We start from the raw sequence: 26,657 nt of genomic DNA, 5'->3' as shown, positions 1-26,657 counted from the left end.
ATGAATTCAGATGTAAAACTGCTGGCAAAGCTCCTTAGACACCTGGATATTCATAAATTAATTCATCCCAATCTGTCTAGTATTACTCATTCTTGCCAGGCAGCAGGTAGAATCCATTGTCTCTAACTAAACATAGACACGGCTCCCATAGCTTCTGACTGCTTGAACTGGATTTCTTTGGAGTGTTTTATATCTAATTCCTCATACAAAAGGGTGCCAGACCGGGTTGACTTTCATCAAAATCTTGATTTGTTCAGTCTATTGTTCAAGCTTTGTTCAGTCTATTGCTTCCTGTATAAAAATATACAGGAAATCAAAATGAAAAATTACAGGAAAATGTAAATAAAAAATATATGACTATTATAGAATAAGTAATTTGTGCAAGTTATTTAAATGAACAAGTGGGAGAAATTGCTTACATAGCAGAAGAATTTAACATGCTATACTTCTTTCAGTTCTCCACAGTGTCTTCACATATTTTTAAACATATTAATTTCACATATTTAACAGGCATACTAAAAACAAGTATTTCCACGACTAAGGAATAAATTGGAACCCAATCTGAGTTTTATTATGCAGAGGGTTTCATACGTTCCCCAGGGTTGTTTTTTTCTTCACTGAACCCTTTTCTAATAACATGATGTAGGTCACAAAAGCAGAAAACGAATAATCTTAAAGGATGAAAATTAAAAATTGATTTTTTCATACATTTTAAAAGGGGGTTTATAAATGTTTTTGACTTGATTTTCTACTTTTCATTTCCCCTTTGGGAAATCATGCAGCATTATATACTATAAGGAATTTTAGAAACAAGTTAAACTATTTGAAACAGAAATCCATTGCAACTCTATGTATTATGGTGTGCAGCTATGCATAAATTAGTTACAAAGCAAATAATAAGTAGATAAAAATCATTAAATACGTATTTTTTATTCAAATTATACATTTAGGGAAAGTAACATTAATTTGATTTTCTGTAGTCCAAATTATTGCATAAACACAAACCTATCAGCTACTAAAATGAGGAAATAAATAAGTTAAATTGATATGATTGATTGATAAATGATGCCCAACAGAATGAGTTTATTAGCAGCCTAAAAAAGACTCAGCCCATTGCACCACATGGCAACCCTTCAATGGGTATAGAGTGATTCCATTTCAGTATTTCTGTAATAAAAACTTCAGGACTGTTACCATGTAAAAAAGAAGAGAGCAACACTAAAAAAACAGCATCATCAGTTTATTTTGCATTATAATTCCATTAATAACACTTTAAAAATGTTTGCTTTCAATGTTTTTATGAACTTACTTACGCCAGTATGGATTTGCAGGCAGACAGATCCTAGTAGCCTAGGCATATAGTAGAAATGGACAATGAGCATCACTTAGCCAAATTTCAGTCCCCTCCACAAAGAATGTCCTTAGGCCAAGATGTCTCCCTTTTATAAGTGGTCTGTTGATTAAAATAATGTCAGGAAACCAAAACAGTGCAATGACTCACGCTCGAGTTATTTTGAGAGCTTTACGTAAGCCACATTATCCAATGAAATTGTCTAAATACTGCATGTACGCATGTTGAGTATATGATATATGAACAATACCATATAAAATTGTGCCTGATGCATTGTGCAGCTAGTGGAGTTTCCACCTCACATTTTTTGGATGCTAATTCAATTCCTCGTTAGGAGTTTGCGTGCACTTTTATTGAGGAGCTCATTACAGGTTAGAGGACTGGCAACAGTAAATCGATCCAGTGTGAGTGCCCTAATCTATGATCTATGATCAGTGCAATTCATCCGGGTGTGATTGCCCTGTGGTAACTGACCAGAGTTATCTTTTTAATTTCAGACTCTGAGACTTTATGTTTGGTATTACTAGGCATTTAAAAAAAAAACTAAATTTAAAATTAGTAAAAAATTAAAATTTTTTATTTTTTAATAAAAAAAAATCTATTATGATAATATGGTGAATTGCTGTTTAAATGGTTTGTTTAATTATTTTAATGGGTTCAATTTTAGGACACATCTTTGACCAGAAGAAGAATATGGCACACACTTCAGGGCCAGTTCAGCACTCAAGCATCACTAATACACAGGTATACACAGACAGTGCCAGATAGCTAACTGCAAAGTATTACAAGTTTTTTCACATTAAATTTCAAATTATTCTATAAAATGGAATGGGATGAAAGTCCCAGATTGCAATCTATCTATTATATAATAAAACACTACTGTCTATATGATCAGTTGCTCAGAGCAAAATTTATTCTGCAAAGAATGGTACAAGGTTTTTATAGGACTTGATAAGAATTCATTGATGTTTTAATGGAATAAACAAGACAGACTTCCAACGTCTCAGCAGATGTGATGACTATTGAAAAATGGGCTTTCATTCATGCAGGTCTCTAAATTGACAATATTAATTTGATATGAAACATACATGTATGAAGAAAGTTAATTCAATTATCATTTGATCTGTTTTGAAAACATTGAAATATGATTCATTATATTAATGACAGACCTATTAGCTGTGCCCCGCGGCTCTGCCTGCATATTAGTGAAAAAGGACAGTGAGGAGGGCCCTGCCCAGCTCCCCACTACTGACATCACGCTAACCCCACCCCTTGGCCTGCAGCCTCTATCTCGGATTAGCGCAAATATATCGCTCCTGCAAGCAGACTATGATTCTTAGCGCGATGAGAGAAGTCACAAAATCAACTGGAATGTTCAAGCAAATAATAGAAAAAAACCAGATCTAATCCGGGGCGGCACGGCGGCGCAGTGGTAGCGTTGCTGGGCTCGCTTTCCGGGTTCTCCCTGCGTGGAGTTTGCATGTTATCCCTGTGTCTGCATGGGTTTCCTCCGGGTGCTCAGGTTTCCTCCCACAGTCCAAAGACATGCAGGTTAGGTGCATTGGCAATCCTAAATTGTCGCTAGTGTGTGCTTGGTGTGTGTGTGTGTGTGTGTGTGTGTGTGTGCCCTGCGGTGGGCAGGCGCCCTGCCCGGGATTTGTTCCTGCCTTGTGCCCTGTGTTGACTGGGATTGGCTCCAGCAGACTCCCGTGACCCTGTGTTAGGATATAGAGGGTTGGATAATGACTGACTGATTGATCTAATCCGTGAAGTAATTCTGTCGTTCGCTAGCTAAGCAGAAGTAAAGTGCACACACTGAGCCTAGAACGGGAGTAAGGAGGGCCCCGCAACATCATGCAAAGAAATCGGTACTGCAAACGAACTATGATACATAGTCGCAAAATCAACTGGAATGTTCATGCAAATTATAGAAAAAAACCCAATATAAATCCGTTAAGTAGTTCTCTTGTGAAAAGCGGAATGACATACAGACAGACAGACGTTGGATTTTATATATATAGAGATTAGCCTTACAATGTGAACTACTGTATAACTTAAGGGACTATTTGGCCTTGACAACACAGCAAAAGAGGAAGTGCAAGGATATGACACAAGAGGAGAAGGAAAGGTCCACACTGAAAGAGTCACCTTCATAGACGGAAGAACCAAATGCAAGAAAGGTGCAACGAAAATAATGACAGAGTCTGAGAAGCAGACTTTACCGGAACACGCTTCAGAAAGGGAGTGCTGGTAAAAGGAGCTTCACACACACAAATACAGAGGAAAGAAGCTGAAAGTACACATACAGCAAGAGAGCAAAAACTTTTATATTATTCTATTACATGTCTTCGACAGGAACTGTGGCTAATAGTTAATAATGCCTGAATGGCTCTGGTTTAATTTGGCATTGAGTCACATCTTATGTTGTTTTGCATTTATACATTTAAATGTTTTTTATTTATATTGTTTTGTATTTTTAGTCTACCTTTTATAAACTACACTGTATGTGTGCTGAGCAGTCTATATTTTGCAAGGGAGCACACACTTAAAACCCTGTGAAACTCAAAACTACTACTTTTTTTGTTTAAAAATGCAGAAGTTAGTCTCAGTTTTCCCCTTTCATCCAAACTACCCCGGCATTTTCAATCTCAAAAAAGGGAGAGCTTTGAAAAAGTTCTCCAGAGCCGTATACTTCTGAAAATGCAGCCTCAATGTGGACGGGTGAAAACTCAGATTTTCGATAAGACAGACTTGAATCATGCTCTGATATGTTCATGACTGGATTCTGCTTATTACAGTGTCTCATTTTCTTATTAGTTACCCTTCATGAAAGAAAAAGATATTCCAGCATAACAAATATACAAATGTTGCTTTCCATTGTGTTGCTTACCTGTATGCCTGTAAAATGTGTTTTACACAGTTTGAAGACTGCCTACATGTACAGAAGGCAAATAATTTACCAGTCACGGCAGTTTTGCATGCACAGCGTAGGTGAACATTTCTATCACGTGCGTTTTTTATTTTAGTGTGGACGGAGACACTTTGTTAATGACGTGAAAATGCAAGCATGGAGATCATTTTCATTTAAAAATGCTGTTTTTGAAATAAAATGTAGTAATGAGGGCATAGCCTGAGTGAAACATATTTTTTGTCTTGCAACCTAATGTTAGCCCAATATACACACACCTCAAAGACAATAAAGAACAAAACACTCAAACAATAGAAATGAGTTAAATTTACTTTAACAGTTGACTGTTTAAATAAGACAAGGAACACAGAATTATTATCATCATCAAAACAATAGTCTGTGGTACTAAAGGAATGAGGGCTAGTTTCAAAAGCTCCTTGTTCTTCAGATCATGTAACATAGTACAGGCTAAATACATTCATTTTGGTTTATCTAAATCTAAATTTGTTACTACATTAAACACAGAAATATATTTAAAAAAATGAAATATATGTCTTCTTAGCTATTTAAAGTATAAAACACAATGATTTATAGTTCAGGAAACAATGCTGATGATTATGGAAAGGGGGCTTCCACGTGGTCTATCTAGGAGTTTCTACACTTCATCCTAGCTGACTCTCAATGTCATCAAGTAAAGATAAGAAGAGACTGACAGAAGCATCATAATATGAAATCAGTGGAGACATGGTTTTTTGTCATTTTCTTTTTTAGATATCCATGCATCAATAACAATGTCTTGTTGGATCAGAAAAAGGTTTGCTTCAAGTCCACAGTTCTTGTCATTGCCCACTGTTGTTGTCTTGAGAGGAGAGTTGAATTAAATCTACTGAGATGCCTTTGAACATGCGCTTATCTCCCTTTGAATTGTCACACTCTGCCTTTCTCCTTTGTCCTAGCAGTCACATCGCTTTGGTAGCTGTCATGTAAACCTACTGTATGTGCATTTTCTCCCAGGTTCTTGTGAGGTACATAATGATCTTCACAGGCATAGACAGCTGGTTGCTTATGGACTCCATGGTTAGATAAGTTCTTAGAACCAAGCTGATGGTTACAAGCCTATGGTCTGCAACTGAACCTTGCCCAACAGTAACAAGAAAGTTAGCTTTGAAGGACTACTAAATAATGTACATTTTATTAATTACCGTACTACAATTAATGTAGAATTCTGTCATGAAATGTATTCATTAGGAAAAGATTTACAAATTATATGCTTGTAAATAAAGGTACTGCTGAACATATGATATGCATCACTAAAGCAACTAAGCTAAAAACAAAGATATAATCTATCCATCCATCCATCCATCCATCCATCCATCCATCCATCCATTTATCCATCAACTGAATCCACTTAAACCCATTTTAGGGTTACAATGAATCAATTAAATCCTGGTCTCTCAAAAGTCAAAATCAAGTAATATTTTTTAAAAATATGTCTAAAATGTATTCATCCATTCACAATGACATGCTCCGCTCTCACTATCTGCATTCTGAGCTATTTTTTGTGTGTGTTTTGACTTGAAATGTCTTAACGTTGAAGACAGATACTATTATTGAATAATATAATAATATAAAGCATCTAGTAGCACCTTTTCTTAGTTATTACTCAAAATACCCAACTTTGGGTTATCTTATCACCATACAGGCACTCAAATGACAAATCCAATTCATTTTCTGACATTCTGATAACCAGTCACCAGTCAACTTCAGGCCTCATTCACATACATGGTCTTACCCTTTTAATGCCTGGACAAATGTGATAAAGAGGTGACATTCTTACACCAATATCCAAAATTGGCAGCTTGACCAAACGCAAAATAAGAATTCCAATTTTGTTAACATTTTCTGAATTATGTATATACACTTTTGGAGTTACATAATTAATAAAAGTGGCTACGCTAGTAATAAGTGCATAAAGTTTGTCACCAAAGATGATCCTCAGTTAATTTTGCGGACTTTAATCATTAACTTAGTACAAGTAAAATTGTAATTGAATACGGAGAGTAAATTTCTTCCCTGTTACTACGACATATGGTAAAATATGGCACCCCTCACTATAACTGTTAAAAATCCTGCCACAATGGCATACAAAAAGAGGTGCAGGCATCCAAAAAACCACACAACAGGCCAGACCTGCTTTTAGTTCACACCAGGGCTCTTGGATCTTTACCTAAACCTTTACTCTGCACCAGGTTTTAGTTTGAACTCTCCCAGGGTTCTATTCAATAAGGGCGCGCACAAAAAGGCGACCTCAATTGGGCGCGGAGAATAAAAGCGCACATAAATAGTTCTAACGAACTATTTCTAAAGCTCTCTATATTTCGTTGTTTTCAAAATTACAGAAAATTAGATTAAGGCAATGACTGAATGTATAAAAAGGTGAAAGCAAGTTACACTTGAAGCTGTAGATTATGTGCAATGCCACGTAGATATTCGAGATGCGGTCTATTAGCATAATCAAGGACAATTAATTTAATTCGCTCCGAAGGTCATCCTTTTGAAGCGCTCCTTTATTTGCACGCGCATTTATTCGGCGCTCAATTGAGGTCGCCCTTTTGAAGATCGCTTTTATTTATGTGCGCTTTTATTCTCCGCGCCCAATTGAGGTCGCCCTTTTGAAGGTCGCCTTTTTGTGCGCGCCCTTATTGAATAGAACCCCCTTCAGCTAGTATGACCGATGACTCGTTAGGTGGCTCTGCCACCTTAAGTTCCTCATACAAGAGGAAGGGCAGATAACAAAACACACTAAATATATAGTGAATATAAAACAACAGTAAAAAATAAACAACACCATTTCAATAAAAATCATAATATTAGATAAATACAAAGACAAAACAAAATCAACATAATTTGAAAAATATTTACTTAACAAAAAGAATAAATAACCAAAAATAAACCTGAGCCAGGGCAACAACCCAGGGTGCACCATAACAATAGCCAGCTGTTTCATGCTGTTCTCATTTAAAAATTTTATGAGGCACTTTATCAGATTCTATAGTGTTGATATGATGTTATGGGAATTGAGCTCATAGACCATGATAATTACTTCCTCAAAGAAATCAATGAAGTTAGATTGATATATATGCTACTTTTTCTGACCCTGTATTGAATCTCTGCTAGGGCATTTGACTTTGAATATGTTTATCAATTAAATCCTTCAGATTTTGTCATTGTCTTGCCAGCTGTTTGAATGATTTATGGCTTCCTGGCTTGCAATTTTACTGTCTTATTGTCCATTCTCTACATAGGAGTAGTTTTATTAACTTCCTTTGTCCCAAAACACCTGTTTGACAGTCCCTGGGCCCCTTGTTTATTTTGGGTGTCTGAAATTTCTGAACTATCCTTTCCACCTAATAATTGTCATTCATATTCCAGCACTTCTAGTAGGTGAAATAAATGGAATATAAATTCATCACAGAAGCCATGCTAAAAGTATGCAGGATGTTAGAAGAGGCACTGTGGCACGTGAGAAAAAATTAACAAAATATCAAATAATAACTAAAAAAACACACATTTGTTTATATTAATTTTTATTAAACATACATAGTTGAATAAAGACTGACTGATATTACTTACCATAATGTGATTTATAATCTCTGTAAACAGAACAAATGCACGTCTGTAAGCTGAGTAAAACTCATTTATTTAATCATGCGTGACTGTATGACTGCTACTTTCGCTTTACATAAAGGAAAAATGTTGATATTTTATATTTTTAACCAACTTTGAGAATCTTCTTTCAAGATATACTAAAACAAAGCAGTATTTAGCATTTTATTCATTGTACATTGTAATTATCGTTCAACAGCCAGCAACTGCCACCAAACATTAACAGATTATCTTGGCCTGGGGACTGTCAGTGTGTAGCTGGCACAGCCTTCTTTTCTCTCAGCATTCTGGTTTCCTCCCACATTCTGATTAAACGCAGCAGGTAAGACTGACTGATGTCTCCAAATTGACCCCAGATGAGTGCGCATGAGTGTACCTGTGATGGATTGATGCCCTGTCCAGGTTCCTGCAATGTGCCCTATGTTGTTGTTAAGTGTTATGACTCATTAGTTTTTTTATTAGATATTCCTTGGATATTTCTTTTTTGAGAATGGCATACAGGTATGTTAAGTAATATGGAATAATATTATATTATTATAATAATATGAAATTTGATTTAACTTTTGTTTTCCACCTTGATTTCGATTTGAAACTTGCTATTTATTTATTTGGCTAGTTTTTTTTTTTTGCATTGTAGGCTGCTTTAAACCATGATGGAGAGCAGATTTGGAGCTTCACAAGTATGGCAATAATGTCAAAGATATATTGAATCATTTTTAACTGCAGATATAGCTACTGTTATTTTGTTTTTAGTGGTATTTGGTGTGTATTTAGTGAAGAAGAAACTGAGGACCTGTAAAGTGTTTGAACTACATACTCTGATGTTATTATCCTCTTATGCAGTTGCCCACCTGGGCCATCTCCCCCTTTTCCTATCCTGGTTAGATGCAGTTCACCCTCTTCTCTTAAGACAGGAACAGACACCTTTATATGAGATCTTCAGTTTCTTGGGAGAAATACTTATGTACATGAGTTTTCTCAATTTTTTTATTTTTAATAAATTTGCTAAAATCTCAAGTAAACTTTTTTCACGTTCTCTTTATGGGGTGTTGTGTGTAGAATTCTGAGGTAAAAAATGAATTGAATCCATTTTGGAATAAGGCTGTAACATAACAAAATGTGGAAAAAGTGATGCGCTGTGAATACTTTCCGGATGCACTGTATTTAGCTGTATTTACAGAGCTGGCATTTAGAAGAGTATGCGGGATGTGGAGGATGGTTTGGTCCTTAGTTATTATAGATAGAAAATCTGTTACTTGGGTATTTCACTACAACTGTCTATTTTAAATACCAATGAATAATAAAACATGGTAAAAAGTAAAACGTAATAAAAAGTAATAGAAAATAAATTAAAATAAAATTACTTGTCAAAAACAATATTATGAATTACTTTATCCTCTAACTTTCATTCTATAAACGATGTTTTTTCATCCATCCATTTCCCAACCCGCTGAATCCGAACACAGGGTCACAGGGGTCTGCCGGAGCCAATCCCAGCCAACACAGGGCACAAGGCAGGAACCAATCCTGGGCAGGGTGCCAACCCACCACAGGACACATATAAACACACCCACACACCAAGCACACACTAGGGCCAATTTAGAATCGCCAATCCACCTAACCTGCATGTCTTTGGACTGTGGGAGGAAACCAGAGCACCCGGAGGAAACCCACGCAGACACGGGGAGAACATGCAAACTCCACGCAGGGAGGACCCGGGAAGCGAACCCAGGTCCCTAGGTCTCCCAACTGCGAGGCAGCAACGCTACCCACTGCGCCACCGTGCCGCCCACGATGTTTTTTGCATTTCTGTTTCCATATTGTTCGGGATATTTTTCTCTTTTTCATTTATTGGATGATTCTCTTTGTTCTAGATTTTTACTATATGCCGCTCTTATTTGTTCATTTTCTTTTTTTCAATGTTCATTGTAAGGTCTTGCCGCTGTTTTTTTATTGCGATTTAATCTTTGACGTTCATGAATAGATAATTTGCTTTTCTGCCTTGCCATTATAACCGACTGTGTTGAAGGGCGAGTTAGCACAGAGTGTCATGGGGTGGTACGGAGAGAGGATGCATGCAGAAGGAGTAATGATTGGGTAAGCGGTTTGGAGGGGCGTGGTCAAAGCTGATTAATACGGACACGACAGAAAATATTTTTAATATAATAGAGAGATTTATTATATATAATAACTCATTTTGTTGTTCAGAAGAGTCGAAAACTGCAAAGGCTGACCTCACTATAAGTGACAGCAGCTGGAATTAGAAATGCATTCTGCAGCATTCACAGCCCTGCAAGCACACATTTGCACTGCTATACCAGTGGACATTTTCCATACATCTTCATACGATTTTATAAAGTTTCATAACTGAATCAAAACTAATGAAGAGACATTCAGAAACAAAGCTATATGCTTTTAATGTCTTCCTAAAAGGCATACATACAGTATATACATTTTCTAACCCACTTACCCAGTCTAGGGTTGCAGGCAGCTGGTGACTATGCCAGCCCCACTGACACAAACCAGCCCAAGACAGATATTCAGTCCACCAAAGCATAAACAGCAATTTTGACATTAAAATGAATACTCTTTTAAATACAGTATTAAAAACAGATTAAATACCCGAAAGCAAGCAGCAGCTAGAATTGCCTGCAGAAATTATTTGGCAAAACATATCAAAGGAGCAAAACATGAGTCGAATGATGTGGATTGGCACAAGGCTATGATTTGTTAATTGTTTTTCATCACGTCGGTTCACCTAAGGTAGTTTGGTGTAGTGGGTTAGACACTGAACTGTCAACCCTAGTATGCTGGGTTAATCCAACCTGAGGTTTACTAAGTGACGCCGAGTAAATAAATTAATTTGTCTGTACCACAACTGAAACAAAAATATCTGTGAAGAGTTGTAAACTTGTAAGTTGCCATGGATAAATTCTTCACTCAAAATGTACAACTAATAGTAATAATATCAAATTATTTTACACAACACAAACACTCAGCTGAGAAGGAGAAATTGAATTATTAAAGTATGATAAGTGTAGAAATACTTCAGAATAAAAGTTTACATTCTGTATGTTTGCCTCATCTCAAATCTGGTTGCATATACAGCAAAAATAACTATTTTAATGTTGCCCTCCCAAAGCATTTGGAGACAACTGCAGTAAGAAATGAAACAGAAATGAGTTTTGGCTTGCAGTAAATGCTTTTTTACATTGTAATTTACAGACTACAGTGTACATAGCCATATTTTTATGTTTTTTACTTTACAAATTACTCACAATAGTTCTTTTAGCACCAAAATAAAAATCACAAAGAAAATGCAGCGATGCATTTCCAGCTTTAATAATAATAATAATTCTTTGCATTTATATAGTGCTTTTCTCACTACTCAAAGCACTCAGCAATTGCAGGTTAAGAGCCTTGCTCAAGGGCCCAACAGAGCAGAGTCCCTTTTGGCATTTACAGGATTCGAACCGGCAACCTTCTGATTGCCAGTGCAGATCCCTAGCCTCAGAGCCACCACTCTAATTTTACAATTATGGCCATTAATAATGTTAAAGGGGCAACATCCGGGTGTCATGTAAGATATTAACTATTTCCTTTTGCCAATATGGTTGCCAGTTTCACACCCATGCATCTCAGATGTAAGACATTAAGGAGCAGAGCTTCAGGCAACAATTTACTAAGTATGTATGTATGTAATTATATAATATGTCATCCTGTACTAAAAATGACAAAAGATGTGTTGTGATGGGGGTGTCACCCTATCATAACCCCTATAAAACATGTATGTGTTCATTAAGAGAAGTGCTACACAAATGAAAAACTTTAACATAAAAAAACAAATGCTTTTCAGGTTTGTTTTTTAAACAATAAAATTTTGCCTACAAGAGGGTGACCCCATATTGTCCCTACATCCAAAAAGGATCAAGGAAACAATACAATACAATATGATACAATTTATTTTTTGTATAGCCCAAAATCACACAAGAAGTGCCGCAATGGGCTTTAACAGGCCCTGCCTCTTGACACCCCCCAGCCTTGACTCTCTAAGAAGATAAGATAAGAGAGACCCCTTTCCAGGTGGGTTGGGCATGCAGTGGGTGTCAATAAGGTGCATAAACAGGTAATTAAAAATGCCAAAAAAAACCCAAAACACGAGGGTTGTTCAAATAAAGAATAAATAGGAAAATGGCTAATGCCCAATGGGCCTTCCTAAGAAGGTTGCTGCCCCATGACTAGCCTGTGGAGTGCCTACTGTTCTTACCCACAATGTCCACAAAACACTCTTAACACCTCAAGTGCCTCTTTCACCACCTCTTATTACCTGGACTCTTGCTAATCCTTGCCCACCTAAATCGAAACCCAGAGGCTCCCTAGCCAGAAGGTTTTTTTAAAACTTAGTCCACAAGTACATTTCTCTTACCCTTAGAATTACCTCCGGGAATGAGGTTAGTCTTCAACTAAATCAGCTGGTTGTTCACGCAACCCCAGACCTTAAATACAAGCACTTTACATCACTCATTTTGATACATCATTTAACAACGTTAAACAAACAATTCAATGTCTGAGTGGTATCTTTTCAATTTTAAACTCATTATGTATTGATGCTCATGCTTCTTTAAGGACACAGATTTTGAGTTGATAGTTTCCCACAATCAAAAGGTATACACTGTCAATTTTATAAATACAGTATATTTAGTAAGAAAAATGAGGAAGTTTTCAGTAAGTGGCAATTATAGACTATGTGTCTATAATTTTGATGAACATATAAACAGTACCAAAACAAGAACATCAAAACTAGAGCAAGTGCAAACAGGCCCAAATGACAGTAAGAGAAAGATCTAGAATTTAAATATTTGTTAACAGACATAGTGGTGTGTCATCAGAGATTCATTGCATCCCCCCAAAGGACACAGAGACAATACTGCTGCTGTTATGTTAGGACAAGGCAAGAAAAATGATGACAGATGAGGTGAGAGCTGTTGGGAGAATTTCTGATGTATTGTGTGCACATCTTCCAACATTATGATAGATCAGCATGACATAACACATGCTGTGGTTGCTTCAAAAGCTTTTCAGGTCTGATCATACAATGGCCTCAGTGCACCTTATACAAGCAACAGGAAAAACTAAAGTATTCTGATTTCATTTCAGACAATGCAAGAGATTAATGTGACAGAACTTTCTTAGTCAATTTTTGCTTATGACGGACTGGACCCTATCCTGGCAGCATAATGAGCAAGGCAGGAGCTACCAGTAGGTCCACCGTCCATTATCTTGGGCAGTCAGCTTTACAGTTTCTTATGAATCTAACACAGGGTTCTCAAATTCCATTCGTGGAGCGCCACAGTGGCTGCAGGTTTTCATTCTAACCCTTTTCTTAATTAGTGACGTGTTTTTGCTGCTAATTAACTTATGAATTAATTTTAATTGCCTTTTTTTCAAGATTTGTTTCCCTGAATTTCCTCATCGTTCCTCTGAATTCCTTCATTTCTTTCCGTAAATGGCACCCAAACAGAAATGAAATGTGAAGTGAGTGAGCCAACAGAAGATCAACTAAGTCAGGTCCTCAAACTCCAACCAATTTCACTCCAACCAGTTGCTTAATTAGGTGCCGATTCTTGTTGTTAATTAAACCCGTTCTTTAATTCTATGACTTGTTGCTGCTCTCATTATGCATACATTTCTGAAATTGTTGGTTTTCTCTTTTCTAAGAGCACTGTTAGAATGTTTTGAGGATCTGAGCAGATCAGCATTCCTGAGACCTTCATCTTTCTTTATTTTCAGATACTGTATGATGGACGCAGTTTGCTGGTCATGTGTTGGTTCATTTTGTATCTCACAATTGTTTGGCAGCTAATTAAGGAAAAAGAAACAATTAAGGGGTCTGAGTCTTCAAGAGCAAGTCAATTAAAATTAATTCAAAAGAAGTTAATTAGCAGCAAAAACAGGTCACTAATTAAGAAAAGGGTTAGAATGAAAACCTGCAGCCACTGGGGCCCTCCAGGACTGGAGTTTGAGATCCCCAATCTAACACATGACTTTAGGAAGTGGACAGAAAAGAAAACCCCACAAAGACTCAAGGAGATGGTTCAAACTCCACAGAGACATTGTCTGGGTGTGCAATTCACATTCAGAATGCCAAATGTATGAGTCAGCTACATTAAGTACTGTTCTGCACATTACTCAATCAATTTTATATAGTGTCATAAGCATAATGTTGTAACTTAGCAAGAAAATGAAAATAATAAAGTACAGTTATTATATATTACTTGATGGTAAAAAAAAATCAATACATCTAATAATAAATGTTCAGCATGATTTCTAGGCAGTTTACTGAGAAACATGACTTCAATTATATACACAAACTAATCCTCCAACCGTCCATCGATTCACTGCTTGATTCAGTTTTAAGGTCACAGGAATCTGCAGGCAGTTCTGGCAGCATTGGGTGCAAAACAGGAAACAGCCTTGGACAGGACACCAGTCATTCTTGCAGGTGCACACTCCTGCACATGGTCACACTGGCCAAGCATGAGCCACCAATCAAGCTAATGTGCATGTCATTGGGATATGGGAGGACACAGGCGTGCTTACAGAAAAGCCCATAAAGATACAATGAAAACGAGCAAAATCTATAAAGACTTATGACTGGGCCTGAATTAACACCAAATGGAGCTGTGAGGCAGCATGTGCCACCCCTCTGCAAACACACAAATCAGTACAATCAAAAACTAAGAGAACAAGTTCAAAAAGGAATGCACTGAAATATCAGACAGAGTTCTGACCCAAACAGAAACAACTGATAAAAAAACAGCAACAACAACACAATGATCAATAAGATAATCACTCCACTAATACATTGTAAACATGAAAACAAAGGTTTTTGTGTGTTTCAATTTTTATGAAAATACAAAACAAACACTTCAAAGGAGATCATAAGCAATTCTGACTGAAATTACAATAAAATAAAACCGCATGCTTGGTGCCCACCCTGAGGGTGCCCCCAAGGGCAATTTTATCAGTGATTATCCCTATTGTACAGTAAATAGATTCTGCTGGGTAATAGATAAACCAAAGTGAGGAAAACTATAGAAGTAGGAAAATGTGGATGCTAATAAAGAGTTTGGAAATAAGAACATCAGACACAAAACATATGCATAAATGAACCTGAGATGTTCAGGGAGCAAATGTGACAATTAGTGTCAGATGGCAATCCCCAAAATGAAAACATAATAAATATCACATTTTTATAACAGTTTTCAATCTAATTGTAACTCGTACACCACACTGGTCATCAAGTGTACTGCCATGCTAGAAGTAGCAATGAAAAGGGAAAAATGTTATGAAACTGGAAAGGTAAAAGTCAAAATTCACAAATGGACAGGAAGTCACAAAACCAAAGCCCAAAATGTTAAGATAGATAGATAGATAGATAGATAGATAGATAGATAGATAGATAGATAGATAGATAGATAGATAGATAGATAGATAGATAGATAGATAGATAGATAGATAGATAGATAGATAGATAGATAGATAGATAGATACTTTATTAATCCCAATGGGAAATTCACATTTTCCAGCAGCAGCATACTGATACAATAAATAATATTGAATTAAAGAATGATAATAATGCAGGTGAAAAAAAGACAATAACTATGTATAATGTTAAATGTTAATGTTTACCCCCCCGGGTGGAATTGAAGAGTCGCATAGTTTGGGGGAGGAACAATCTCCTCAATCTGTCAGTGGAGCAGGACAGTGACAGCAGTCTGTCGCTGAAGCTGCTCTTCTGTCTGGAGATGATACTATTTAGTGGATGCAGTGGATTCTCCATAATTGATAGGAGCCTGCTGAGCGCCCTTCGCTCTGCCACAGATGTTAAACTGTCCAGCTCCATGCCAACAATAGAGCCTGCCTTCCTCACCAGTTTGTCCAGGCGTGAGGCGTCTTTCCTCTTAATGCTGCCTCCCCAGCACACCACCGCGTAGAAGAGGGCGCTCGCCACAACTGTCTGATAGAACATCTGCAGCATCTTATTGCAGATGTTGAAGGACGCCAGCCTTCTAAGGAAGTATAGTCGGCTCTGTCTTTTCTTGCACAGAGCATCAGTATTGGCAGTCCAGTCTAATTTATCATCCAGCTGCACTCCCAGATATTTATAGGCCTGCACCATCTGCACACAGTCACCTTTGATGATCACGGGGTCCATGAAGGGTCTGGGCCTCCTAAAATCCACCACCAGCTCCTTGGTTTTGCTGGTGTTCATTTGTAGATGGTTTGAGTCGCACCATTTAACAAAGTCATTGATTAGGTCCCTGTACTCATCCTCCAGCCCATTCCTGATGCAGCCCACGATAGCAGTGTCATCAGCGAACTTTTGCACATGGCAGGACTCCGAGTTGTATTGGAAGTCCAATGTATATAGGCTGAACAGGACCGGAGAAAGTACAGTCCCTTGTGGCGTTCCTGTGTTGCTGACCACAATGTCAGACGTGCAGTTCCCAAGACGCACATACTGAGGTCTGTCTTTAAGATAGTCCACAATCCATGCCACCAGGTATGAATCTAATCCCATCTCTTTCAGCTTGTCCCTAAGGAGTAGAGGTTGGATTGTGTTGAAGGCGCTAGAGAAGTCTAGAAATATAATTCTTACAGCACCACTGCCTCTGTCCAAGTGAGAGAGGGATCGGTGTAGCATATAGATGATGGCATCCTCCGCTCCCACCTTCTCCTGATATGCAAACTGCAGAGGGTCAAGGGTGTGTTGAACCTGTGGCCTAAGGTGGTGAAGCAGCAGCCTCTCCATGGTCTTCATCACATGTGATGTCAGAGCAACAGGCCGAAAGTCATTCAGCTCACTAGGATGTGATACCTTTGGGACTGGGGTGATACAAGATGTTTTCCAAAGCCTCGGGACTCTCCCCTGTTCCAGGCTCAGGTTGAAGATGCACTGTAGAGGACCCCCCATCTCCAATGCACAGACCTTCAGCAGTCGTGGCGATACTCCATCTGGACCGGCTGCTTTGCTGGTACGAAGTCTCCTCAGCTCTCTGCTCATTTGCGCTGTTGTAATTATGGGTGGGGATGTCTCTCCTATGCTGGTATCAGCAGAAGGATGTGTGGAGGGTGCAGTACTCCGAGGTGAGAGTGAGAGTGGGTTAGGGTGGTCAAACCTGTTAAAGAAGTTGTTCATTTGGTTTGCTCTCTTCACGTCTCTCTCGATGGTGGTACCCCGCTTCGAGCTGCAGCCAGTGATGATCTTCATCCCATCCCACACTTCCTTAATGCTGTTATTCTGCAACTTCTGCTCCAGCTTTCTCCTGTACTGCTCCTTCGCCGCCCTGAGCTGAACTCGGAGTTCCTTTTCCACGCGCTTGAGCTCATGCTGATCACCGTCTTTAAAAGCCCTTTTCTTCTGGTTCAAAAGGCCCTTGATGTCACTTGTAATCCATAGCTTGTTGTTAGCATAGCAGCGTACTGTTCTTACTGGAACTACAATGTCCATACAGAAGTTGATGTAGTCAGTACTGCAGTCAACAACTTCCTCAATATTCTCACAATGAGATCCCTGCAGGATATCCCAGTCTGTAGTTCCAAAACATTCTCTCAGAGTATTCTCAGCCTCCGGGGTCCACTTCCTGAATGATCGTGTGGTTACAGGTAGGACTCTCACTTTTGGTTTATAGTGAGGCTGAAGTAGAACCAGGTTATGATCTGCTTTCCCAAGCGCAGGCAGCGGGGTGGCGCTGTATGCGTCTTTAACGTTTGCATACAGTAAATCAATAGTCTTATTTCCCCGGGTGTTACAGTCCACATACTGGGAGAAGTCAGGTAATGTTTTGTCCAGCGTCACATGGTTAAAGTCTCCAGCGATTAGCACAAGCGCCTCAGGGTGCTGCGTTTGTAACTTAGCAACAGCAGAATGGATGATGTCACTCGCTGACTCCACGTCCGCCCGAGGAGGGATGTACACGATGATAACAATGACATGTCCAAACTCTCTGGGCAAGTAATAGGGATGTAAACTTACGGCCACCAGTTCGATGTCCCTGCAGCAAGTGGAGATTTTGATGTTAACATGTCCCGAGTTACACCACCGTGTATTAACATAGAGAGCGAGTCCTCCTCCTTTGTGCTTCCCACAGGTACTTGCATGTAACCAGTAATCATTAGCAATAGAGTCACAAAATGTCCTGTGCTCATAAAATCAATTTCACTAATGATGTGTTGGCAACGAGCAAACAGAAAGAACCGATAAAAAGCAGGTCAATCAACTATGAGTGACTTAAAGAATACCTTCACTAGATAGATAGATAGATAGATAGATAGATAGATAGATAGATAGATAGATAGATAGATAGATAGATAGATAGATAGATAGATAGATAGATAGATAGATAGATAGATAGATAGATAGATAGATTGATTATTGGTCCAGATATAAAAGACTAATATTTCATTAGCAGGTTATATATTTAACAGTGTTTGACATTTTAATGTCTGGTTGGGCTTAACTTGCATTGGTAATGACAAATGCACTCTGGGATTTTTCAGGTAAGGAAGACAATAGTTTCAAGGTTAAACAGTTTGATACACTAATCACGATGCCAGAAAGTGGTGACATGTTGCATGTTCGGCATCCAATACAATACTATTTGCAATATATTGGCACAGAAATAAGTAAAACAATAAGCTACATTTAAGAACAAAATGGACAACACTAACAGAGACAGTAACACTGTGTCACCTTTCTTCAGCACCACCGTGGTACTGATTAGCACTTAGTAAGAATTTCAGTGTAACTCTGTACACTTGACAACAATGACCCTACAAAATAACATGCACTGGCATTAGGAATAGCATGCTACCCTTCAAGTGACAACATCAGGATGTGCCGCACTCAAAGCATCACAGAGTAATAGCAAGGAAGCATTCCCAATAACAAACTTGGCCACCAATTACAAAAATACACCAAAATACCACCATCCATGAGAAAAAAAATTGGCAGCACAAAAACAAATAAACATAACAGTTAAAAATGACTTCAATATGAAATGAAAATTTAAAAATAAAAGGTACAAAAATAATAGCTACACTAAAATCATTATTATAAATAATGCAGTAACTTTACTAAAAACTAGTAATATTAATACATGTCCTCCTGGGGACAAATAAAGTTCTGTCTATCTAGAAATATATACAAAATACCCACTCCGCCCTAAAATCTTTTTTTTCTGCAACACTAACCTATACTTCACATCAAAATATTCAAAGTAAAGTTTTAATTTATCATACTTGGGATGCACACAAACACACACACATTTTCTACAGTTTATTGCCCTTAAGATGACAAATGATCAGAGTCACAACTTACATTAATTAAATGTAACCACATTACCTGGAAGTAACTGGTATTTCGGGAAACTATTAGCTCCAAATGTTGTATTTGTTAATATCACTGGCAAATAACTTGTCTTGATTAGTTTCACACCAAGCTGAAGCAGAATTGTAACAATAAGAATGCATTTTCTCTTTTCTGAATGCAAATTCACGGATAGCTTCAGTTTATCCCAACAAGGCAGGAGCCAACCTGGACAGGGCACTTACTTCAAGACTCACTCATAATGACCATTTTGGAGTTGCTAATTAACATGCATGCCTTTAGGATGTAGGAGGAAAACCATAACAGATTAATAAAAAGCCACACAGACATAAGGAGAACATGGCAACTCCACAGAGACTGTGACTGAGCCAAGATTCACACACCATCTCCTGGGAATGAAAGAATAAAGTTTCTAAAGTAATTCAATCAGGTAGAAATTAGAGTTTGTCTCATTTGAAGAACAGCTGCATGATTACAATTTATATTATGTTTTATCCCCAGGGTTGCAACTACTTCTATTTCCAGAACTAGAGGTTATTGGCTTGTTACACACAGCCCTAAAGTTAGATTTACCATCAGCATCCAAGCCACTCATTTTCAAAGGAGAACAACATCACTCAAATTTTCAAAACTAATGCAGATGTCATATGTTCAAAACACAAAGCATAAAATAAACAACCCATAATAAGCAGTGTCAGCTGTCAGTCAGTTCTTCTGGCTTTACTGTATTACCCAATTCTGTAAGCTTTCCATGCTGCCAATAACAATTTCAAAATAAAAAGAGAAACAGGGGTTTAGTTTTGCTTTTGTGGCAACGAAAACACTACATGAATTTAGTATGTGTCCTAACACAAAAGACGTAATGTTTTACATTCACACAGCGCATAAAATCATGAATGTTTTTTTTTTTTTTATTAACCAACAAACTGATGTATTTCTAGCGGAAATAATCCCTTTAAATAAGGTTAAAATTCCAAGCGTGCTGTGTTAACACCCATGCGGAGCGACAGTAACACACAGTGCAGCAATGAACAGGACAGCAGTGACGGTTCACGGTGTTGCAGCCTAGCATTTAAACAAATCTGCAGGTTCATGTCAAGTTTAATAACCTCACAATGTAAGACAAGCACGCTTCATTAAGCCCCCATCGTACTTTTCTTGGCATGTCTACTCAACAAACTGTTGTGTCCAAACTTACAATGAAGTAAAACTTCTCTGGTCTCCATGGATATGTTCTGTCGAGCTTGTCCTTTGATGTAAAGCAGAATACAAGTGGCAGATGCCAGCGCTACAACCATTTGAATGTGCAGTCTAATCCCCCCCAGGCAGCCTCCTGTTCACTGCAACTTTAACAATGACCTTCAACCCTGCGTAGAATTCACACTGAACAGCTGACTTCTAATTCAGTTCTGTGATCTGTAATGGGCTTATAGGACCAGTTGATTTTGTTTTAAAAAGCAGGAATATGATTCTCTAATAAGCTGTGATGAGAAACACTTTCATCTCAATGAAAGGTGAGCTGCCATTTTTTTAACCTTTTTTTTCATTTAATTTCTATTCATAAAATCTGTTAGCTCACTTTGGACAGCTGTTTCTGTGCAGTTGTCTGAAAACTAAAGACATATCACAGCAGGCAACATCATAGTTACATTTCCATTGCATACTGTAGTACATACAGATAACTTTACTAAGTAAGGTCTCCTTACTTCCTTGTTTTTTGATACAAATGAGCTGAAGTATAGAAAATCCAAGACAATTACTCTGTGAAATCAATTTAAAGATGGAGTAATGGATGAGTGGATGGATAAATTCCAGCTTAATAGAGGTATAAGTGGCTGTGTTTCTGTGTTTCTTTCCGGTTGCTATGTTTCGGTCATTTCAAAAGGGGGCATGTCACAAACATTTTTAGAAATAAAATGCATTGCATTTGTCATTCCGATAGATGGTGCCTCACAAACATTATCACTGCTTTTAAGAATCCCATACTAAATGTCATATAACAGAGATATAGACATTGCATGGTACACTGCAAACGTTGACACTGAGGTCTACGTTGATTACTTAGATTTCAACCCATCATGGATGGGTAGCACAGTTAGTGCTGTACATATTTTACTAGGAAATATGTATAACAATATACAGTAAGTAATGCCTAATGTAAAAATGTTAGGGTGCATTAATGTTTATGATCAAGTGATCAACTATTGTCTTTTAATTATTATAATGTAATGTACTGTATAAAGTCATTTGCACAATATGGGTGGCTACCAAAATGAAAAACTCACACCAAGGAAAAAATATCACTATAAACTACAAAATGATGGTTGGAAAGGGAAGGCTTAGTGAGATTTTTAAATTTTTTAACATAGCACTTACAAATTACAGTAGCCAACCTCATCCACATCCAAAGTTGTTAAATAATGCACATATCACTTTGATTTGATTCAAATGTGATTTGTCAAAACATTAAATACAACGCATCTACTTATATTTAGGTTCATAACTGGATACCAAAAAATTAAAGCACTGCACATTTTCCTCTCATTTTTTTCTTACTTTCTGGACCCCAACTTTAATTGAATTTCCCATCTGAATCTGCAAAATGATCTAAAACTGCCAATTTGTTGATGCTTTCACCTAACTGTCAGAACATTACTGGACATGTAATTCACTGTCAAAATTTAATAATTGTGCTAAGCAGGGGCTTTATTGATCCATTGGTGGTGTAGTTAAAATGCAGACAACCCAAGTTTATTAAAGTACTTATTTAAATTGTTTCAATTACAACATGGATATTTTGAAAATATAATGCAAAAAAAAAAAAAATCCTGCTCACCCACAGTCTTTCTCATCATTCACCTCACCTTACGGTATATGAGTATATGGAGACACTGGTGAGGTGCTATACTCCTTCTTGCCCTCTCAGGTCTGCCAGTGAACAACGTCTGGTGAGACTGCCTCTGTGTGGCATCAGGTCTCAATCCAGACACTTGCTGGAACAGGCTGCCCACCTCCATCCATACTGCTAACTCCCTCATTGTATTTAAGAAGCAAGTGAAGACCCGTCTGTTCTGTTAATATCTGTCGAACTGATAGGAAAAACCCTTTGCTCTGTGATCTTTTATATTGTTAGTTAATTTGTTGTTTAAGTTTAATTGCTTTATAGATTTAAATCTATGATTGTAAATTATTAGTTATCACATCTTTTCACTTGTGGCAATCAACTTTGTTACCTGTCCTACTACACTGTTTAAACAAACAGGCCCTAACCTAATGGTACTCGATTATGTTATCTCCTTTATAAGTCACTTTGGATAAAAGCATCTGCCAAGCAAATAAATGTAAACTCTCTCTCCCTTTCTCTCTCACATTCCAAGCTCCTCTATCTCTCTGCTAGTGAGTGATCTTTAAACCTAAGGCCAGTGGGGGGCATAGTAGCTCCCTAAACTCCAGAAACAATTGCACAGACACAATTTCTGGTATAAATAAAGGCTTTTTGTTAACACAATTACCTTTACAAAGTTTCTATCATCTCCACTAAATGTTACAATAAACTTTCTCCATAAACTTTTTTCCTTCCACTCAACCCCAGCAAGCTCTGTCCTTCCTTCGCACCCTTGGGTGAAGTGGAGCGACCTTCTTTATACCAGACTTGGGAGTACTTCTAGTACCACCACACTGCATCTAAAAAGCACTACCTAAACTGGGGACAGCTTTTCCCACCAGCTCACTCTGGTGGCTCCCATGCAACCAACCAAGACTGCCCATTTGAACTACAACTTCTGTGCTGCCCTGTGGGTGTACACATAGAAGACCCACCAGAGAGCTGTTGCCACTTAATGCGCTGGGGAACACATGGTCCTGCGAGGCAAACTCGTTTCAGCCTTTCATTATCAAGGTCTCCCCGCCAGGTAAGCAGCTACTTATCCTGATTGGGATGCCAGCCAACCCATGTCTTTTATGACAAAACCTACTAGAGGTTCAATACAAATTTAACAATGAAGGATTTGAATACACTTTTTGAAACTAACACCCAGTTGTGAAACGTGAAACTCGCAAAAAAAAATAATTCCTGGCTAGATTTAAAGGTTTTTGGGGTTATAAAACAAAGAACTGATCCTTAAAGACTAATTCACACTTCATGTTTACCTGTGCTTTTTGCACAGTTTTGCAATGCAGGTAAATCTGCAGAAGTACATTGCATTTTATTTAATGCTGCACATTTTCCACTAACCATTGTACACATTACTGCATTTTTTTCCATTATACAGAAAGGCGGTCGCTTCCCCACCTGCTGCTACCTGCCAACCGCCTTTTTCTCTTTCATACTTCATGCAGATGAGTGTTTGCACGCTCCATGCACTATGCAGGTTTGAGTTTCATTTCTGCAGCTTTAGGATTGCAATTGCCAAGATTGTCATCATAACTGGAAAAGAAGATGTCGTATTACCAGTACAAACACAACACATGTCTAATGGCTCAGCCTACCACTTCAATTTACGCAGTTCAGGCTTGAAGGTGGCAAAATAAAAATAAAACACATAAATAATAGGAAAATCTATTTAATTAAAACATTCAGGCCATTACAAAATGATGCAGTTTTTTGCATTTAAATGTATGCACAATTTCCATTAGCCAGGTCAATCTTGGCGCACTAATTCCACAATCTTGGCTGTTTTAATAACAAGTTTCATTTTAGTTTACTTTGCACAGTGTGCAGTACTTTATTTTTCTAACAGTAATTATTTACATTAAATTAAAATTAGCAATATACAGTCATCTAGAAACTAGTTATCATTTTGCCAAAAGAAATAGTATTTAAAGCCACTAAACATAATTGAGGTTCCTTTTATTGCTGATGATAGCTGTCATAGAATTAGAAGGTCATGTTTGAATAGTACAGTGTAATTATCAATAGAATGCTATGGAATATAAGAATAATGAAAAATTAAATGTTATTGTTACTAGAGCAACAATGTCATGCACATTTCCTTTAGTGCTGATTGAGATTAGACTTATATAAGAAGAGTCGTTCTATATCATTTTCCATTTCTTACTTCTTCTTCTCCATCTTCTTCATCTTTTCCCACTTCTATGTGGAGTCAATGTTTTATAGGTTTCGGCAAGATTTTTACAGTCAAATGCCTTTCCTGATTCCAACCCTCTCATAACAAAGAAAAAGCAAGGTAAGCTGTTCCACAAGAGACAGATCAGTGATTGACGTCACTACTTAAAAATGTTTTTGTATTATGAATTTCAGCTTCACTTGCAGACTTAAAGTTTGCATGCATGTGCTCAATGAATTCCTTGCTCATAGTAGAAAAAGTAGGTTGCCTATAATACCCCTACCTTTAAGTCTAATGCAAAATGCACTAAAACTCAGTTCCTCCATTTCCATCTCTCTTTCCTCATTTTGAATGTCTTTATTCCTTGTTCTCCACAGTTTTTTAAACTTCTTGATTTTTCATTGTACTCCTTTTCATCATCTAATAAGAAATTGATTTTAGTGAGTTCTTTAGCTGCTAAGATCCTCCTGGTATCTTGCTGGAAAAACCAAGACTAATGTCTAATAAAGTTTTGAACAAACACATTTTACAATTTATTTCTTTTAGAAGTTTCAGCAGCTTGCATCAATCCTTCTTCATCCATAATATCATCTTTAGGAAAAAGGAGTTGTGCTCATTAAAAATGGCTTATTTTGTTCCAGTGGGGATGTGTAGGGCATGCTGCTGGTAATTTGTTACATTTTATTTTCAGCCATTTCCGAATGGGGAGGGTTGGTGGGATAGGAACTTTATTGTCTTGTTGAAATGGGACCCTTTATAACCTGTTGCTCCCCTTTTTTTCTCTCTTTAAATATAACAATAAAAATAAAACAAAAATAATAAAAAACAAAACTGGGTCAAAATGAGATCTCAACAGTAGTATTCCCAGGTAATCCAAGCAGCGCTAAATGTAAGTCCTCACTTTCCAAGTAACTTTATCAAAGCTATAGTTCACTTCGTGGTTTTCCATATGAACTGATTCTCACAGTAATCAATGGATCTGAGCCGGCCATCTTTTATAGTGAAACTTTTGCGAAAAGAAAAACATTTTCCATGAAATAGGAATATAGCAGGCAATCTCCTGAAACCTTTTTAAGACTGCAAACCTAACTGGTGCGATTTCTTTGATACAAAAATTTTCTCTTGCCACTGTTTAGGGTCACTTGGACAACCAAAACACAGTTCTAGAGTTAGGGATTCCTGATCAAAGAATGGATTCATGGATATATGGTTATAAATACATTTCATTGTACCTGGACAATGACAATAAAGTTGAATCAATTCAATTCACTTCATATGAATGAATGAATAAAATGCAATTTAATATCTAAAAACTGAATGAATGCATGTGGAAACCAGTGACAGCTGGTGGTCTTTCAAACATGAGAAGCACATTTTAGGCCATACACCATAAAATTAGCCAATTACTGCATCATGTTATTTATATGTAAATTCTACCCTCCTTTCTATTTGTAGAAAATGGTCTTTGACTATATCATATCAACTGGGAGTCTTTTCCAGAGACTTGACCAGTTTCCCCTCAATGGCCAGCACAGCAAGGTTGCTTAAATGTTTTTGGCCCAATGTGTTGTGGCTGTGCAATTTGACTCACTTTAAGCAGGAGAAGCTTCACACTCTACACCTGCTAATGTAGCTCCGACTGTTGCCACTAAAGACAATAGCTTGCATAGCTGAGGCATTGCACTGTCCAACTCCATGTCTTTAAAAACACCAAGAAATCACACAGCTTACCTCTGGCTGGCTAGTTCCACGTACTGTATGACCTGGTTTGAAATAAACGAATGAACTTTACTAAACTGCTGCAGCTTCAGCTGCAGCCTCACTTGCCAAAAATCCACATTGGACTGAACTTGAAATGTACCAAAGCCAAAACGCTGTCAATGAAAAACAGGTCCCACAACTTTGACTGTTTCTCCAATTATAATGCAGCAGCCCAGTGTTCTGGCAGCCCACTGTCCCATTTACCCCCAGAGACTTTGAGCTTCCCTGGAAATGACGTTTTGAAGCATTTGTCCACTAAACATCTAGCTTTGCTACACTGTAAATGAAGCACATTCTGAAGTGCCACTGAAGTCCAGTGAAGCTGCACTTTGATGGGTTTTTAATGCATCATGCGCCACTGGAGTGTATGAGAAAAAAAATCACGTTAGACGACTTACAAGAAATTATTACTGAATCTGAATGAAATTGTGACAAATAGAGGCACTGTCAACCCCTTGAACCCTCAGACCAGACGTCAGACACCAGATAAAAGTCCAAATAATGGTTTATTAA

General features: G+C 37.6%; 1 protein-coding gene across 14 annotated transcripts in view; it reads right to left on the bottom strand.

Annotated features, from left to right (window-relative positions):
* dlg2 (discs, large homolog 2 (Drosophila)) overlaps positions 1–26,657 on the bottom strand; it is a 1,641,316-nt gene that overhangs the window by 1,311,706 nt on the left and 302,953 nt on the right. The window contains exon 1 of one of the 14 annotated variants that reach the window (XM_051926953.1): positions 20,516–20,630. The exons of the other annotated variants lie outside the window; for them this stretch is intronic. Coding sequence (XP_051782913.1) covers positions 20,516–20,615 — 100 coding nt within the window. The 5' untranslated portion in view covers positions 20,616–20,630. Of the gene's footprint in view, positions 1–20,515; positions 20,631–26,657 lie in introns of those variants that run through there. 14 annotated transcript variants of the gene reach the window in all.

The sequence above is a fragment of the Erpetoichthys calabaricus genome, chromosome 4, assembly GCF_900747795.2.
Source record: "Erpetoichthys calabaricus chromosome 4, fErpCal1.3, whole genome shotgun sequence".
NCBI lineage: Eukaryota > Metazoa > Chordata > Cladistia > Polypteriformes > Polypteridae > Erpetoichthys > Erpetoichthys calabaricus.
This window is presented reverse-complemented; position numbering and strand designations above follow the sequence as displayed.